Source organism: Ctenopharyngodon idella, chromosome 14, assembly GCF_019924925.1.
Source record: "Ctenopharyngodon idella isolate HZGC_01 chromosome 14, HZGC01, whole genome shotgun sequence".
NCBI lineage: Eukaryota > Metazoa > Chordata > Actinopteri > Cypriniformes > Xenocyprididae > Ctenopharyngodon > Ctenopharyngodon idella.
Window position 1 is genome coordinate 24550539 of NC_067233.1, and position 20158 is coordinate 24570696.

At 33.8% G+C, this 20158-nt stretch overlaps 2 protein-coding genes across 2 annotated transcripts in view; one reads left to right on the forward strand and one right to left on the reverse strand.

Moving 5' to 3' along the window:
- hmgxb3 (HMG box domain containing 3) lies at window positions 1-16217 on the forward strand. The gene is made up of 21 exons (XM_051860925.1): window positions 1-235; window positions 1511-1637; window positions 1752-1926; window positions 2767-3243; window positions 3370-3465; window positions 4931-5062; window positions 5715-6025; window positions 6835-6938; window positions 7022-7105; window positions 7208-7299; window positions 7430-7528; window positions 7664-7810; window positions 8075-8358; window positions 8440-8567; window positions 9886-10017; window positions 10098-10282; window positions 10606-10825; window positions 12139-12272; window positions 12456-12575; window positions 12659-12868; window positions 14140-16217. The coding sequence occupies exons 2-21, from the start codon at window positions 1513-1515 to the stop codon at window positions 14665-14667; spliced, it is 3783 nt and encodes a 1260-aa protein (XP_051716885.1). The 5' UTR covers window positions 1-235; window positions 1511-1512; the 3' UTR covers window positions 14668-16217.
- The window catches only part of csf1ra (colony stimulating factor 1 receptor, a), a 24469-nt gene continuing 20287 nt past the window's right edge, over window positions 15977-20158 (reverse strand). The window contains exons 20-21 of the mRNA XM_051860929.1: window positions 19144-19252; window positions 15977-18803 (exon numbers count right to left, since the gene is read on the reverse strand). Coding sequence (XP_051716889.1) covers window positions 18645-18803; window positions 19144-19252 — 268 coding nt within the window. The 3' untranslated portion in view covers window positions 15977-18644. The remainder of the gene's footprint in view (window positions 18804-19143; window positions 19253-20158) is intronic.

Here is a 20158-nt window from a genome sequence, read left to right on the forward strand (position 1 = left end):
TCTATTCAGTTGGAAGCGCTGTAGATCAAACTCTCATTGGGCCTCCAGTTGTTCATCTGATCTCTCCTCCGCCATTTTTACTGCACTATACTGCAGGAAACACACGCAAAAACACCGGCTCAGCTCTGAGCTCTCACACCCCACATACACATGATCCAGATCCCCGATCCCGCGGCTTTACCGATGGTGTGCTGAGAGATTCGGCTGGATTTGGACTGATCCTGCGCTCATTCAGGTAAGGCTTCAATAAGGCACGCGCTCATTGGCCGCAGTCAGTCAGTATCAGCACTCAACAACAACCGACATCACACACACACACACACGGGAGGGAATAAAACACACTCTGACATGTCTGCATACACTCTTTAACCACTTTAGCCGTGGCTTTATGCAAATAATTTGCAGTTAAAATCAGATGTATATATTTGTATATAAAGCTGTTGAGTAGTGTCACGTGGTACGGTTTAAACGTTTTTGTTGTTTACCTGCATCTGTTTCAGCTGTGTGTGTAACTAATGCTAACAAAACAGTGTCAACAAGTACCATGGTAGCATTTTTGTATATGTACCATAGTAACACTATAGTATTCTCTGAAGTACGTTAGTATCATGTAAGTAATGTCAGGAAACCGGTTAAGAGCATGTACACATGAATATTTCATCCCAAAATGAAAAAGAAAAGTAAAGAAAAATACATTTTGGGAGAAAGAAAAAGACCAATAAGAAAATATTTATTTATTTTATTTTATTATTTTTTTTCATTTAGATCCTGTCTATTTATTTATAGGCATGATGGCATTATTTTCATGTAAATTAAATGCGTTTCCAGTAAAAAGAAAAAAAAAGAAAAAAGGTTTTATTCCCATTATCGTCTCACACTGATTATTAAAGTTCAGTACATACCTTCAATTGCATAATTCATATTAATTAACTATTTTAAATTGCATGTTTCATGACAGTTTAAATATTTGCATGCATGCATTATATTTTCATAACTATCACACTTAAATCCAAATAGTGTAGAAACACATTTATCTTTCATTCTCTATTTCTTGATGCTGTTGATGCTATTTTTATTTTAAAATGAATAAAAGAAGGTTTTTGTGATGCCCATTTACATTTGTGGATAAATAATTTTCCATATATAATACTTATATTTATAATATACCACATTTTAAATTCAACATCATTATCATGGACTAATAATATAGTCATCTTTTGATTTCAATGTTTGTATTCTTTTTAACAACAACAAAAAAAAAGTCAAATTACACCAAAATATTAAATACAGTCATAAAATAAATGGACAAAGCTCTTTTCTTTCTCTTCATAAAAAACAATTCAAGTCAAAACCTTGCAAACACCACTTTTACAGGATAAATCTGGTGAACAACAGTCTTAAATGATACCTAATTTTATTAGTAATACAAAAAATTACTTTAAAAAGTTTGAATTTAAAGGTCTCTTCCCAGTTTACATCTTTCTTTCATTCTCATTCCCTATTCTCTTAGAGATGGAGGCCATTTACGGAGAGATGGAGGTGGAGAGCTGCTATACGCTTCTGGAACTTCCTTCACCCAAGAAGAAACGCAAGAGCAAAAGCAGCATGGAGAACTCAGACAAACCCAAGAAGCCCAGGTAGACCTTCATGGAGAAACCTGAACACACAAGCAGGTTCCCACCAAACTGTGAACCCTCCACTGTACATCTGTGGTTGTTTGAGCTGCACTAACGGCCTGTCTGCTGTCACAGGTCAGCGTATCTGCTGTACTACTTTGATGTGCATCAGAGCGTTCAGCAGGAGCATCCGGATCTGCCCCAGTCTGAGATCAACAAATGCATCAGTGACAGCTGGAAGAGGCTGAACGTGGCGGATCGAGGTTATTACCTGGAGAGAGCACGCATGGAGAAAGACGGCGTCGACCCTGTAAGTCTGTTACTGTGAGGAGACCAATGTAAATTAATTTTAGCTAGGGTGGTGGAAGTTAACTGAATAACTAAATATGGTTAGTTCCATGACATTTATGTATACATTTTGCTAATCTGTCATTAAAATGAAACGAAAGTTGCGTTAGTCTTTTCTTCCCTATTATGAAAACGGCTTCTTGGTCAAGAATAAATGGCTGGCGGGACATTTTGTTAATTCTTCTGGTAATAAGAAAATCCTATTTTAAGTAAAAATGTAAATACTTTTCCTATTTAAAGTAAATATTGAAAATTAGGCCTATTTTTACAATTTAATTAGATTTGACTTTATGGGCATATATATATATAATATATATATATATATTAGATTTATAATAAATGTTTTAAGTGTGTGTATATGATATCTTCATATACACTTTCATTTATATTTAAATACATTACTAAATTTTAAAATGTAAAAATTGGAAATTTTAATTATATATAGTATAATTTAAAAAAATGGCCTAATTTTCAATATTTACATTTTAAAATGTAGCAATGTATTTAAATATAAATTAATTATCTATTTAGATATTCACACACTTAAAACATTTATTTTAAATCTAAAAATAAAAAAAATAAACATACACACACACACACACACACACACATATATATATATATATATATATATTGAAAATTATGCCAGTTTTTTTTTTTAATTAGTTAGATTAGACTTTATTTTCATTGTGCATATATATATATATATATAATGTGTGTGTGTGTGTGTGTGTTAAAATGTTAAAAATTAAATTTTTTTAAATAAAAATCATGACCGTAAATTTGACGTCTCATTTCACAGAGCAGCCAATCAGCAGCTGCGTCCTCTCAGGACGTCCCAGGTTTCCGCAAGATCCTCCCGAGGGCGAATTACGTGCTCCTGCCCAAGACTTCTGCGGGAGGGGAGCGGGCCGAGGGCGAATGTGAGATGGATGCTCTCGTGGACGGGGCAGTGGATGGAGCCCCTCAGGCCTCCGCTCAGGAGCCTCTCGTGTCACCCATGACTCTGGGCAGTGAGGTGGAGCTCTCGGAGCAGTGCATCGCCATCGAGGCGCTTAGTGAGGACACGGCCGCGTCCCAGAATTCCATTGTCAGTGACAGACTAATGAGTCTTGGGCAGGACTGTCACAAAGCTGCTACTCTGCTTATGAAGAGGGAGGAGTCTCGAGTGTCTTATGGTGACGTTGGCATAGCGATAGAGAATGGAATAGAGGGCGGGGCTTTGATGCCTCAGATCAAGGCAGATGCCACTCATCTAGTTGCCATAATACCCAATCAGGTGGGCTGTCAATTATTACTGCAAAATTCACATTAAAGCATATAAATGGAGCGTTGATTGATTAAACAAATTAATGTACAACTTTAGTTTTTTATTGTTTCGAAATTATTAATTTGTGTTTTTCAGGGCCTTGAGAATAAAGTGATCAACACGGCCAGTCCAATAATGATGTTTCCGTTAATGAGCACTGTGAAACCAGAACCCAAACCCTCCTTTAAACTGGTCAGTAAATCATCTGCTGAGATGTGATGTTTCCATATTAATACAGTCTTCTGTATTTTCTAACCTAAGAAGTAACATGAGGGGGGGGAATGCTGTTTTTTCAAATACATTTAAAAAACGTTTATTTAATGCATGGATTGCTTGCTTCCAGTATGTTTCCATGTAAAAGCTTCTCCACACAAACCTCATCTCTGCTTCTGCTCTGAGTTTGGGTGGCCTATAACATGTATTTGAAAATGCACCATGTGCAAAATTTATGATGAAAATCATTTATAATTCTGTTGTCAAGAAATAAGAAGCTTTAAGTTCTCCCTGATGGTTTTCTACAAAATAAAAGCTGCATTGCTTAATATACGGACAGACATAAATCTTAGTATTGTAATGTTATTGTTGTTAATATTATTGTAATATTATTATTATTAAAAACTATTTTTTATGTTACAATAATGCATTATATAATGCATAATATATTTCTTTATTAATTTTTATTGTAATTTAAATAATAAAACAAAACAATATTTTATTTTATAATAATAATAATAATAATAATATTTGTTATTATTACATACTATTACTGCAACATAAAATAGTATTAATGCTATAGTAAAAACGTCTTTGATTTAACTTTTATAATTTATGTGATAAAAATAAAACAATATTTTGAATAGTAATAATAATAATAATAATAATTATTATTATTATTATTAAAAACTTATTTTTTATCTTGCAGTAATAGTATTGATCTAATACCAATATATTTCTCAAATGATTTATTTTTATTGTCATTTAATCCTGAATTATAATTTTAATTATAATTTAAATGATAATTAAACAAAAACAATATTTTAATAATAATAATTATTATTATTAAATACTATTTTTTGTTACAGAAATAGCATTAATCCAATAGTAATATATTTCTTTATTGATTTAATTTTTATAATGTAATAAATGTTAATAAAATAAAAACAATATTTTAATGATAATAATAATAATAATTATTATTGTTATTAATAAATACTCTGATGTTGTTGTTATATAGACACATTGAATGGGAAAAAAACAGTTTTTCCTTTATTGTCTTTAGCTGATCGCATTGCTACATCTACAAAAACAATAAGTAATACAATATTTTTACAAAACATGTGCACTTCCATATGGTCTGTGATCGGTGATTTCCTTCTGCAGTTATAAGCACACCAGAATTGAGACTTCAGCTTATTGAGGTCAAGAACTGCTGATTTAGACCAACCTCAGTTTTGTTGTTTGTTGACCAGGGGTGCGTTTCCCAAAGCGAACTATGGTCGCGAGTTCCGTCGTTACCAATAGAGTTCAATGGGACTTACGATGATAGTTGACTAACAATGCTTTCGGGAAACGCACCCCAGAACGGTGAAAAAAAAATGGAGAAAATGTGTGTAGTTTCTTTAAAACTACAAACTCTGTAGTTGTGTTGTGTTTTCAGCCCATCAAATACACACGGAGAGGACGGGGCAGCTGCACCACACCTGGGTGTGTGTTTTCATACGTCACCCGTCACAAACCGCCCCAGTGCCCAGACTGCGGCCAACACCTCGGGGGGAAGTGGGTGGCACCAGTAAGTCCTCAAACCTGTGCTACTATCATCCTGTTACTCAAACAATCTTAGTCGTGGCCGATGCTTATTAAAATGAATTCATACAGTAGATGATTAAATCAAAGCATACACTGAAAAACCCTAAACATCTGTATGGTCTTCTCAGTAATGAAAGAACCATCTTTTCATGTAATTTTTGCTTCATGAAAACATGTATTGTTGACTTGTCTTGTTGAGATTTTTGACAATGACTTTTGTTAATGTCAACATTTTCGGAGAAAATAAGACAGAAAAATACACTACTGGACAAAACTGGATCCAATTCTCACTATTAACTAGTTATTAACTTATTAGCATGCATATTACTAGGATATTGGCTGTTTATTAGTACTTATAAAGCAGATATTAATGGCTTATTCTGCATGACCAAATTCTACATCCCTTAATCCTACTCAATACCTAAACTTAACAACTACCTTATTAGGAGTTTATTGAGGCAAAAGTCATAGTTAATTGTTAGTTAATAGTGAGAACTGGACCCTAATCTAAAGTGTGACCGAAATAATATATATGTAAATTAAAATAAAAAAAGTGAAATATTAAACTTCCTGAACTGAAATATGTACTGAAAAATAGGGGAATATAAAACAAATTGTATTTCCCTCCTTTACAGGCTAAGAGAAGCTCAGTTAAAAGCACCCCGTCTTCAGGAAAACAGTGTGACGACTCCAAGCCTCCAGATCATCTGACAGACTCTAATGAGACGTCCAGAGACACAGAACAGACACAAGACCAGACCAACGCCTCCGTTATTACTCAGAAAACCTCTTCAGATAAAGCTCAGGACGGCGGGACCGCTGCTGCCCGCAGGGGGGGCCGTAGAAAGAGAGAGCAGATGAATGCAGTGTCAGCTCAACAAACACATGATGGCGCCGTTGTCAACAGATCTGATGGAGCACAGAGCTCTGAATGCACAGCGGTCCTGTAAGAAACTCAAGAGCACACTACTTTACTGTGGAACACCTGGATGACCTTCTGTATTCAACTAAATGTGCAGTTTACAACATTATATACTTTTATAGTATTTATTAATATTTTGTGTTTTTCTACTTTTTGTTTTCATTTGGTTTTGTTTTAGTAATTTTGTTGTGCTTTTGTCATTTCTATTAGTTTTTAAAATTTCTATTTACCTTTAATTGATTCTATTTTTTTAATTATTCTGTTTAGGTTTAATTTATTTCAATTGATTTATTTCAGTTTTAGTTTTTAATCATTTTAATACTTCAACGTAAAATTATTTATTTCATAATAATAATTTATTTCTAATTTTTGTACAAGTTTAGATTTTTCATCTAATATTTTTTATTTTATTTTATTTTATTTTACCGAAAACAATTTTAATAGTTTTGATTTTCATTTTAAATAACAGTAACAACACTGATTTTGAGTGTGACATACGAACATTACCATCTCTTTCTTGACTCATTATTTAACACAAATCATTTTAAATAATTAACACAGTTTTAACATAAAAATTTGATTAAAAATGCAAAATACTGTATTGATTCCTGATGATAACTGGACAACACTAAACTGAACATACAATATAATGAGATGATTTTACTACAGTGCAGCACATTACTGTATGAAATATATGTCATTGCATACTGTGTACTGTTTGCATACAATGTGTACTGCTCAATATGCATGAAGTAGTGAATATTTTATTGTCTTTGTCTTCCTCGTTCAGCTGCGACTCTCTAATGAGTCTGTTTTGTGTTGTGTCATTTCAGAGCGTTGGGTGGTGGGCAAATCCAGGTTATCACAAGAGAAAAAAACAGCAGTGTTGCACAGAAACGCCGGATACGAGCTATTCTTCCAGCACCTGCTCAGAATAGTGAGACAGCCGTTATTTAAAAACACTAATGAAACTGTAAATGAAATGCATCTGATGCTCACATGTAGCGTGTTTCTCCATAGATGCGTCTGGCCAGTCCACAGTGGTGCAGTGGATCACGGTTCCCCCTGACAAAGTCAAAACAGACGCTAGTGTCATCAGAGCTGGTGAGTGAAACACCCAGGAATGATCTAATAAGAAATCTGTTGGGTTTCATTCATATTATCTTCATTGTTGACTCTCTTAGTTGTGTTATGTTGTGTTTCTAGTGAAACCATCACCCAGTGAACACATGACCGGTCTGAAACCCAGCACCCTCAAACAGCTGGGTCACATGATCACACCCAGCGCCTTAGAACAGGTGAGATTACTGTACCCATGAGAATGAGAATACTAGATGAGAATAATAGTAATGATAATAATAATAATAATAATGTTCAAATTGGTGTCCATGATACATTGTAAAAAGCTGTTTAACGGTGTGATTGTAGAAGCCCATCACGGTCAGCAGTAACCAGTACATCATCACAGACAACGGCGTCAAGATCCTCTCCATGGTGCCCTTCAAGAAAGCAGCTGGATCCTCCCTAGTTAGTGTTCACACTCAGGCATATAGAAAACATACTTTTGAACATATTTGTGTTCTGTATGGATTCAATATTTAGGATGACAACTGTGATCAGCAGATTGTTGACTGGTGCTGTATGTGTTTGTCTGTTCTTCAGGCTCTGGGTTTGTCAACAGCGAGAGGTCGAGGTCGATGTAAGAACTCTGCGTGTGATTACGTCTATAAAAACAGACACAAACCTCAAAACTGTCCGAGCTGTGGCTGTGAACTCGCCAACAAGCCCGCCAAGAAAAGCAAACACGTGGTTAGTTTTGGCACAACTTAAACCAGTCTTCGTCATTGTTTCTATTAATATTAATTTTAAGTAAGTTTTAGTAATTTTTTGTAAATGTTTCTTTTATTTCAAGTAGTGAAAATGTTTGTTATTAGTTCTAGTTTAGCCCTGGTTTCAGCTCCACTCTTGGTGGACTGTTGGAGTTTTACATCAAACAAAAGAGCAACCAAAATCATGTTTCCAATGATAAGTCCCGCACTAATGAGTCTGTGTCTGTGTGTGTTTGTTGTCCAGCCGTCCGCTGAGGATGTGTCCAGTTCTGCTCTCCTGTTGGACTCGTCTCAGCCTCTGAGCGGCACTCAGAAAGAGCAGCAGCGTCACTCCACCGTCAGTCTGCTGCGCTCGTGTCTGCAGTTCCCAGAGAGCGAGAGCGAACTACAGGACATCTTCAGCCTCATACACGAGCTCAACAGCCAGGAGAAAGACACGGAAGAGAGCAACGGGTGGCCGAGCTTCTACGAGTCGGCAGCCACACACTGCAGTCTGTGTCAGTACCCGCTGTTTAAAGGAGACCAGAGGTGAGAGGAACCTGACCGGATGGGGAATGGATGTAATCGTAGGGAGATTTACATGTTGTGTTGTTGTTTTGTGTTGTTTAGTTCAGTTGTGGGTTTGGAGGAATGCTGGTTGTTGACGGATCGTTCGATTCATCCTGTCACTCTGCAGCTGAAAGTCTGTACGAATCTCCAGTGTCTGGCGATACACAGTTTCACAGACCTACATCCAGGTAAACATACACACACACACAATGTGCTAAATATACTTTAACTAATTTGCTCAGAAATATTCTTTTTAAAACTGTTGCTCTGCCATGAAAATATTTTGACTTTTTTTTTAATGCATTTGTCAGACCAGACGTTTTCATCCTAAGCTTTAATCTTAAGTAACAGACCATAGAATATGACTATGTTTATGGTAATCAGCTCAGGGTCATTATAGTTAACTAAAACTAAAAATGTAAAGAAACTTTTTCATGACTTGAAATAAAATAAACTGAAATGAAATCACATGTAAAAATAAATAAATACATAAACATGAACTGAAATTAAATCCAATGTATAAAAAAAAAAAAAGAAAAAAAGAAAAGTAAAATGTAAAAAAAAAAAAGAAATATTAAAATAACTAAAACTGACTAAATACTAACTAAAACTGAAATAAAAATTAATAAAATCTATATATTGACATATTAAAATTATTTAAATTAATAAAAATGACACAAACACACAAAAAATACTAAAACTTAAAACTAAGAATTAAAAAGAAAACTGAAAATATGAAAATAACTAATTCCAAATAAAATAAAAAAATATTAAAAACTATTTGGACTATTAAAAATAATAAAAATGACAGAAACACAAATAACAACTAATTTCAAATAAAATAAAAATTTATAAAAATATTGACATACTTTTAGAAAAACTAATGTAAATGACAAAAGCACAGCAAAATAGACATTAAAAACAAAATTAACTAAAATGAAAAATAAAATAAAAACTAATTTAAAGTAAAATAAAAAATTAATAAACTATATAGACAATTAAAAATAATAATAAAAATGACAGAAACACAACAACATGAGTAAAACTAACTAAAATTAAAATGAAAAATAATTTTTTTTTATAAAACTATATACACATTAAAAAAACTAATAAAAATGACAAAAACAGCAACTAAAGTTAAAAATAAAATAAAAACTAATTCAAAATAAAATAAAATTTAGTAAAAAACTATAAAGACATTAAAAAATTAATAACTTTAACTGAAATGAAAAATAAAATAAAAACTAATTCAAAATAAAATAATTAAAATATATATATATATATATATATGGACATATTTCAAAAACCAAAACCTAATAAAATGACAAATGCACTACTAAATGACAAAAACTTTCAAATTAACATGAAAACTAAAAATAAAAACTAATTCAAATTAAAAGCTTTAATGATATCTTATTTTAATGATACTAAAATAACACTGTGCTGTAGCATCTCTTGTAACACTGACAGTGCAACATGTATTACTGCAGTGTTTGTTTTTCTCAGGTGTGTTTAATGTCGGCAATAAACTGCTGGTGACGCTGGATTTGTTCTTTAAGATGAGACATCTGATCAGAGTGGGGGACGAACCTGCACATGCTGCTCTCAGTTTAATCAAACAATCACAGACGCTCTCAGGTGCTTCATCATCATCATCTTCATCTCTCATATACTGAACGTGCGCATGAAGTTTACCTTACCTCTTCGTGTCTCTGCAGACGGTGTGTTGAGCTCGGAGCAGGTGTCACATGTTCAGGATCTGTTCTGCAGTGGTTACTGGGCGTTTGAGTGTCTGACGGTTCGAGACTATAACGACATGATCTGTGGCGTGTGCGGCATCGCACCCAAACTGGAGATCGCGCAACGCAACACCAACAACGCTTTACTACTCAAAAACGTGGAGGTAACGGCAATGAATGATCAGGCCAGTAACAGCTGGAAATAACATTTATACAATATATATATATATATATATTAGATGAAAAACTCAAAATGAAAATTAAAAATGCATCTGACTGATTGAACTAACTGAAATAAGTTTATGTTGAAGCACTAAAATTACTCAAACTAAAACTGAAAATGACAAAAGCACATAAACTGATTAAAATAAAAAATTAAAAGCTAATTTAAATTATGAATAATACTATAATAGTATAGAAATAATAGTAGATCTCATGGGTCAGATATTCAGGGGTCAGATCAATAAGTGTTGTTCTCTCTCTGTAGTTCACGTGGCCTGATTTCCAGGCGCCGGACGAGGTGCACGTTGACGAGTTTTGGCTGACGATGGAGAACGAGGCGCTGGAGCAGGCGGCGTTTCCCTCCAGCATTCCCCTCACGCGCTTCGACGCCTCCATCATCGCCCCGTTCATCCCTCCTCTCATGAGGAACACGGTCGCCATCAATACGGAGAAGGACAAAATCACCTCTGACACCCAACACAGAGGTACAGATATAACTGAGTAACATGTTTAACCTTTTGTGTGTGTTTTTTTGTTTTGTTTTTATTTCAATTAAATGAATGTACTATATTTTAGTTCGATTTTATGGTACTAAATTATATTTATGCAGTAGTTATAATCCATTAATTCACGTTTTGTGCATAGAAATGAAAATGAAGCTTCCAACTTAAACTGTCATAAATCTTGAATGCTTTGGAGCACAGACTTAAGTTTGGTCTCTTTTTAAAGATCACATTTGGCATATTGCTGAAGTAAAAAAGTTTAATAAAAGTGAACTTAAAAAAAGTTCTAGAACTTTTGCGTTTATTGAAAAATGCACAAAAATACTATTTTAAATTTTTATATGAAATACATATTTTCCAAAATGTGTTTTACTCTAAAACTAGAAATATCAAGAAAATCAAAGGCATTAATCTAAACTAAGTTTTGTTCCAAATTTGAGGTTGATATCTCAAAAAATGAGCTTTCAGTAATTTTGTTTGTGCGCAGTACCAAATGTTTCCACTAGATGAAATTTGTCTCCCATTTGTTGAGATGGTCCTCGCTGCAGAACACAAGGTCCGTCTCCGCCTCCTGGACTAAACCTACCCATCCCCACTCCCTAGATCTAGATCAAACTCCTCCCACTTTACGTAACCCTTAACGTACCCGTCTCCGCCCCCTCAATCTCCTGTGTTCTGCAGTGAGGGGTTACTGCATTTGTTTCCATTGCGCTCGTTTTTGACAGCAAACAATACAATTGTGACTTTTTTTTTCCGGACAATTTAACCTTTTTGAATCATGTCCATGATTTTTTTGTTCACACAGCAAGTGACAAAACCTTTACCAAGTTTTATATCATTCAGATGAAGTAAAAAATTTAAAAGAAAGTAAATTTTTTCAGTAAAAAAATGACTGAAGAGCACCATAAGGTTAAGTGTCTTACTTTATAGCTCAGTCGACAGTTATTGAACTGAATTGAATCAACTGACTTGAGCTGAATATTGACACTGTTGTCTTCTGTAGAGCTGCTTTAAAGCAGAATGTGAATTTGTCTCATATTTAATGAAGTTTGCATCATTGATTTAGCTATTTTCCTGTTTATTACTGTGAAGCTGATTTGAAACAACCTGTGTTGTATAAAGCGCTTATGATACAGGTCACTGATCATGTCCTTGAAAGCTGTGACCTAAAATCTTATAGCTTGAATTAAGCATCATTCTGTGTGCGTGTGTGTGTGTGTGTGTGTGTATGTGTGTGTGTGTGTGTGTGTGTGTGTGTGTGTGTGTGTGTGTGTGTGTGTGTGTGTGTGTTTCAGGGGACCCGTCGGTCCTGGTGCGTCTGATCCATGAGGGTCGTCTGATTCCAGATCAGATGGATCTGCACAGTGAAGAGGAGCTCAGGGACGTGCTGGAGAAATGTGGGATTCCTGCTGCAGAAGACAGTGCAAAAGTACATGACAACACATGTTTACTTAGCTATCTAGAGGGGGACTATTTCATAAACGTCTATTGCTTATATACTGAGCTAAATATAAATACTATAACCTAAGCCTAACAGAAAACTAAAAATGTATTTTATAGTGACAGCTCAATGAAAACGTGTACAGAATGCACTTGTGGTTTGGTTTGACAGGACGGGCTGCTGGAGTCTTTGTCTTTGCTGTATTCACAAACACAAAACGGACTCTGGACGGCACGTCAGCCACAAGCGCTCATGACAGCAGGCAAAATCAGTAAAGTCTGTCCTCATCAGGTACATCTATTATAAAAGGTACATCTATCATGCTGACTGAATTAGATTTCAGATGAGCTGATGTGAGTCTGATCTCTGGGCAGGTGGTTTGCGGCTCCAAGTATATCGTCCGTAGAGAGAGCGCTCGAGATCACCTCGACCTGCTGCTTTCCTCCCGCTTCTGGCCTCCGGTGTACGTGGCGGATTGTGCCCAGAAGTTGGCGCTCTGCACTGATGTATTATACCCTGAACTGGCCTCACAGATGTGGGGGAACAATCAGGGATGTTTCTCTGATCCTACTACAACACCACAGGTGAGAGATTTAATTGTCAAAAAAAATCCCATTTATTAATTATTTATTTATAAATTATTATTTATTTTAATGGTGTATATATATATATATATATATAATATCATAATTTTTATTATAATTTATTTATGTCATTCTGCTGTGATTTCTTCAATGAAACAAAAAAGCAAAAAAGAAAGTACAATTTTAAAATAATTAGTCCATTTATTTTAAAGGTTTAGAAATAATTCACTACAAAATGAAAATTAATATTGTGTATAAAAAAAAAAATATATATATATATATATATATACACTCTTTTTTATATATATATATATATATATATTAGGGATGCACCGATATGAAAATTTTGGCCAAAACCGATAATTCTTTATATTCGAAAACCGATATATTGACCGATAAATCTAAATCAAAAATTTTTATATAATTTTTGAGATTTCAAAAACAAAAGTCTCACCATTAAAAGCCATGTCCCAAGCACACAATTCTATAATGTTCTAATAATATTATAATGTTCTCATTATAATATTATATAGCTTATATGACAGACTTGCACCGTACATTGTACTAAACTGTATTTTCCTTTTTGAAGTGATTCCAATCATATTTCAAGCTATTCAAAATCATACAGGCGGACAGTGAACATCTGAAGTGTCTCAGCTGAAGGAAAAATAATCCATTATTTATCGGCTTTAATATATTGGCCAAATTTTTTTATTGGACCGATAACATTAAAAATTAACATATATCGGCTGATACAGATATGGTGGCCGATATATTGTGCATCCCTATTACATAAATATAACAATATTTTTTACAATTATTATTATCATCAATATAATTTAAAAATAATATTATCATCATAATACATTATTATTTTTATATTATATTATTTTGTATTATTAATTTTATATTATTTATAAAATTATTTATTGTTTTTATTTTAATAATTTATTTATCTTCATGTCATTCTGCTGTGATTTCTTCAATGACACAAAAAAGCAAAAAATTAAGAATTATTAAAAATTAAGAATTAAGAATTAGAAGAAGAATAAAATTAAGAATTAGTCCATTTATTTCAAAGGTTTAGGAATAGATCACCAAAAATTATATATGTATATATATGTATATATATATATAGTTTGTATTATTATCTTTATTATTGTTATCATTATTATTATTATTATTGATTTATTCATGTATACTTATTTATTAATTTAGAAAAAAAAAAAAAAAAAAACCTAACATTTTTATGAAATTCTTCCCTCTCTCAGTATGTCTCCTGCTCGGAGCTTCAGGATCAGCCGTACAGTTTAGATCTCACAGCGGCTGAGTCAAACCCTCATCTGCACCCGCTCACCAAATCCACCTCTCGCTGGATAGTGCGACCCGACAGGCCGAACGCCCCACACGACGCCCACCATGCCATGAGCCTCTGCAAAGAGCTCGAACCCTACACCGGCATGGTCACTGAGATGTGTGACCAATCCGAGGCTGAAACTAACAACAACGACAGTGTGGCGGTTCGGTGTAAGGCTCTAGTGTTCGAGAACGCTGCGTATTACTACCTCTATAACAGACTGCTGGACTTCCTGAGCAGCAGAGACATCGTGAACCAGCAGATCGCAGAAGTGCTGAGCGCGTGCCAGCCGGGCGAGGTGGTGATGATCAGGGACGCCCTCTACAGGCTGGGAGTGGCACAGATCAATGCTGACCAACAGGAAGTGGAGGAGGAAGGAGCTGGGGGAGAACTGGAGAAACACTCGGATGGAGTTGTGTTTGAGGAGGTGATGATTGACTGAATCAGGGACTGATTATCAGCAGGTTTACTCAACAAAAACAAGCTGGAAATGTGCCTGGAAAGATGATGAATAGGTTTTATTTAAGAGACGTGTGGAGAGAAACAGAAACTATGAGGTTGTTTCGGATCCTGAAGGGAATAATTGATGCAAAAATAAACTCTGTCGTCATTTATTCACCTTCATGTTGTTGGTGTTTAATCTGTGAAGCACAAAATGGTTTAAAAGCACTTTCATGCAGCTCTTTTTCATATTCTTATGATTTCAGAAGAACATGAATATAGCACACATTTACTGTTATGATACTAGATTAGTACTAATTTTAAAGGGATAGTTCACCCAAAAATGAAAATTCTGTCATAATTTACTCACCCTCATGTTGTTTCTTTCTTCTGTTGAACACAAAAGAAGAGATTTTTTTAAGAATGTTGGGAATTAAACAGTTCACGGGCCCCATTGATGTCCATAGTAGGAAAAAAAATACTATGGAAGTCAATGGGGCCCATCAACTGTTTAATTCCCAACATTCTTCAAAATATCTTCTTTTGTGTTCAGCGGAAGAAAGAAACTCATACAGGTTTGGAACAACATAAGGGTAAATGATGACAAAAATTTAAATTTTTGGGTGAACTATCCCTTTAAGATTTATGTATTTTAATCGCGTATAAAATTTCAATCCATTTGGATTACAGTTTTAACATATACAGTTTATTATGCAGTAAATTAGTTTTAAACTAATTTAAACTAATAAAATGTGATGCATATTTATCATTCATACATAAATGAAACTGCATTTCCATAAGTGAATGTGATTTAAATATATAACCATATTATTATTTATATATTTATCATCAATATATACCATTTGTTTTAATCTTATACATTTTAACTACATTTTAAATAGTTGCAATTAGTTAATTATAAACTATACCATGACGGTTTCATTTATGTATAACTGACAAAAATGCATCAAATGAAGTATATTAGTTGCAATCCAAACGGATGGAAATTTTATATGCAATTAAAATACATAAATCTTAAATTTACACCTAAATAAATATTTTTGAGTGTATGGTGCTTTTTAAAGTCATATAAATCACCACTCCCTTTCATTGTATGGAAAAAAGCAGCATGAACATGTACTTCTGTGTAAAACACAGGTTTGGAACGACATGAGGGCGAGTAAATGATGCCAGAAGTTTAACTTTCCTTGAAAAATAACTGTGTCTGAATGAGTGTCTTGATCTTCTGACATGTTAATGATTGTTGTAAATAAGAAGCATTTTATTGCCCAGAGAAAAGTGAAACCCACTACAGGCAGAAAACCAACAGTATTTATTTTCATTTCATATTTTAACAGCTTTTTCATGCATAGAAATACTCTTTGACAAGTTGAAGTATTTATTGAGTGCATTTTGATCTGACATGACAGACTCTGACTCAATTATAAGTTTGTGTTTGACTTGATCACTCAAGCAGCAGCTGAATCCACTGACACCGAGTGACCTCACGGTCGCTCTCAATAAACTGCATTTTCAGTGATAAAAACAACATCACGTGACATTTCCGTGCTTTATTAGTAGCTTTCAGTAGCAAAACAAAAATATACAGATCTGTAGATATCCATGGTGCAGAATTCATTAATGAGAGCATCATGGGAACTATTAATATACATAAAGATATGCACATAGATAATTTACATATAGATAAGCGCTCAGAAAGACATCATTATGACATTATTGAAAGACATACTATATCATTATTTTGAAATCTCATATAATTAAACAATAAAAAAAATTGTTGCATAAGAATAAAGGTAAAAAAAAAAAAAGGATAAAATATAAACATATGGCAGTTTGTACTTTGAGAGAGAAAAAAAATCACATTTTTGAAGCAACCTAAAGTTACTCTGGCAGTGTGTGTCTGATGCTACAATTTGCTTTGAGAACCATTTCAAATGATTAAGAAACTACAGAACAAAACAATTTTTTTTTTCTCCTCACAATTTTTGAGTTTGACGAAAGTAGTAAGTTTGAAAACATAATTTGCCATTCAGCTTAAAACATTTCTGCCATATAAATCCTTCGAGTTTACACTGCAAATAATAATAATAATAATAATAATAAAGATTTTTGCCTTGTTTTCCCATTACAAATATCTCATTCTTAAGTAATTTTGCTTCTCAAGTAAATGGACCTTGATTTATGATATTAAGTTTTGTTTTCTGAAAAAATGTCAATATCAAAATGAAGTGAGTTTATGCTTAAAACAAAAAAAAAAATATCTGTGTTTGTGGTCAGAAAAATAAACTTAATTCAAAGGGAAAAGATTTTTTTCTGATCCAACTGACATTTTGGTAACACTTTACAATAAAGTCTAATTTGTTAACATTAGTTAATGCATTACTAACAATGAGCAATGTATTTAACTAACATTAACTAAATGTTAGTTAATAAAAATGTTCATGTTCATGTTAGTTCACAGTTAATACAACTACTGATCTTAAAAATGTAGTAGATGTAAATGTTGAGATTACCTAAGATTAATAAATGCTGTAGAATGTTAACAAATGAAACCTTATTGTAAAGTGTTACCGATATTTTTTAAGCAAAAACTCACTTAATTTTGATACATTTTTTCAGTAAACAATAAACAAGTAATTTTTCTTCACAAGTAAATTTATCTTGATTTAAGAATGTTTTGAAATTTGTACTTGAGAACAAGTCAAAAATACTGAGAAAGAACGTGTTCTTTCAGTGTAAATGTCCATATTAAAAAGAAACGAAACTTGTCTACCTTTCATTTTATGTTCCAGGAAAAAGCAAATGGTTTTTCTTCCTAAAATGGTTTCTGCGCGGTCGTCAGTCATTGTTTTCCTTGCTATTTCTAATGCTTTTTAAGGTTGTGGCTTAATGAGAATGCATTTAACCTTTGACCCACAGCTATCTGCAGAAATAAGACAACTATCGGTCCACATTATTGCACCCACAGTATGTCAATATTTCACCCGCTGGAGACGTGAATCTGTCCTCCAAACCTGCGCTGACCTCGCGCTATCACTCCAAAGCACCGTAATCTCCGTGGGAAGCAATAAAATACTGTGTTTTCCTACAAGGATTGAGTAAGAACTAGAGCAGAAGACAAACTGACAGCTCCCAGAGCAGATGAATCATTTCATATCTGACCTTTGACCTCCACTGATCCTGCATGAAACGCAAACCCGAGCTGATATATCCCGATTAGGAGAGTTACGTGTGATGCAGATGCACATCATGTTTGTTTGTTTGTGAGTTTTTCAATAATTGCAAAAGTATAAAGTGGAAGTGAAACACACAGCGTTTGCAAATACAATATTTCTCTTGTAAAATGCTGAACACGCTGATTTTCAATCTTGACAACCGAGAAGTTCAAGTAACAAAAAAAGACACGTTTACCAAAAAGGCATGTCGCACGACAAGCAAATTCGAGGTGTGGAGTTTTTCTGCTCTTGCTCTTCGCAGAGAAGTGAAACCAGCTCATGTTCAAACAACGTATGTTAATCTTAATCTTAGAAGACAAACTTGAGTGTTTACAAGATTATTCAAGCAGAGCAACAAAATCAGTGCGTGTAAAATCACACCGAGACTGTGTTTGATGACTATGGAAGCCTGTTTTTACCATGGACCAAAAAAAAATAAAAAGGTAACTGCAACTTTTTAATCTAACAATTCTGACTTTTTTTCTCATAAACTTGGAATTACGAGAGAAAAAGACAGAATTGTGTGATCTAAACTCGCAATTGCAAGAAAAACAAAGTCATCATTGTGAGATATAAACTCGCGGTTGTGAGAAAAAAGTCACAGTTTCTTTTTTATTCTGTGGCGGAAATAAGCTTCCACAGATAGCATGAATGTAGGCGCTTCAGATCTCTGTTTACATGCGTGTGTCTGCTACTATTATTGACGTACAGAAAGAAGATCTGGCAGTTAGCTATGCCGAACTCAGCAGAACTGGTAGTTGTTAGCTTTCATGAGTGGCTGATCTTCTTCTTCCTGGTCGCATGATGTCTCATTTGTCTCCTCTTCAGGCTTCACAGGGTCACATGACTCTGGTTGTTCGTCACTAGGCTCTTCAGACTGGAGATTTTTGTACTCTGTCTCCTATGAAGGATTATGGAAATAATTACAGTTGTCACTCGTTCATTACTCACAAACACTGGACTATGATGAAAATAACACTATTTTAACTGCTCCTGCGGTATAGTATGCTGTTTTTCTATATGCATGGATGGACTACTTTTTTTGAAATTTGAAGTGTGTAAGATACCGTACCATTAATGTTTTTTCTAAGGCACATTTATAAAAGCTACTTAAATGTCCTAATTGAACTAAGGCCTAATCCTGGCTTAATCTAAGCCTTGTCTGTGAAACCAGACCATAATGTGTTCATTTCAAGTCTTTGGCTTGTTTTCAGGTCTTACCGCAGGGTGTATGAGTTTACCTGTTCGTCAGGTGCATCTCCCAGCATCCTCTCGATCATCTGACCGATCTTGCTGAATGTTGGTCTCTCAGCGGCTTCCAGGTTCCAGCACATCTTCATGATAGTGTACCTGCAAACAAGATCATGTTTCGTTATCACAGAACCGATTAGGAACCCGTCTGAATCAGATTCAGCACAACACCAAAGGAAAGAGAAAAGACGTTATATCTTCCAAATGGAAATGAAACCTTTATTTTTATAAGCATTATGACTTTTTTTGCATTGTGACATTTTTGTCATTTCATTTCAGTGCATTTCATAAAGCACATTTCTTACTTGACATAAACTGTAAAGTATGAGTACCACAGAAATATGTATTATATTGGCTTTGTTTATGATTAAATCATTATAGTACACTGTAAAAAAATATTTTTCGAAGTTGTAAATAATACAAAGATTATTAGAGTACGTTTCATAAGATAATACTATTTCAGTCGTTCGACTTCAGATTTTCACGTTTATTTCAGTGTGTTTCTTTGTAACTTTTTTTCTACTTTATTGTCATGAAAATTTACAATTACAATTTCTGATTGTTTTCTTTTAATTCTGAACTGTGGCCTGTTGTGTATCTGTTCCAGTATCAGGTCAGTTCAGTGCAGCGTTACTAAACACTTGATTGCTGTTTTTGGGTCACATTGTTTTTGCATGTAACATCACTCCCGTGTGAACTGAAGCAATAATCACACGCTCTTCTAGAAGGTTTATAGTTGTATTAGTGGCTTTAAAGTTCTGAAATCAACATAATTGAAATGATCAATAAAAAAAATACTGCTATGATTTTTAAAGATGACATATTTTAAACAAACAAGAACTGCTCGAGGGTAAAATGCTGAAAGTCTGTGGATCTTTATAAACTTCCTTAAACCTCATGCAGAGATACTTAACAGTGATATTTTAGTATTATTTATATACTGTTATACTGTTTATTAATATTTTGAATTAGCTTTTATTTTTATTTCTTTATTAATTTATTTTT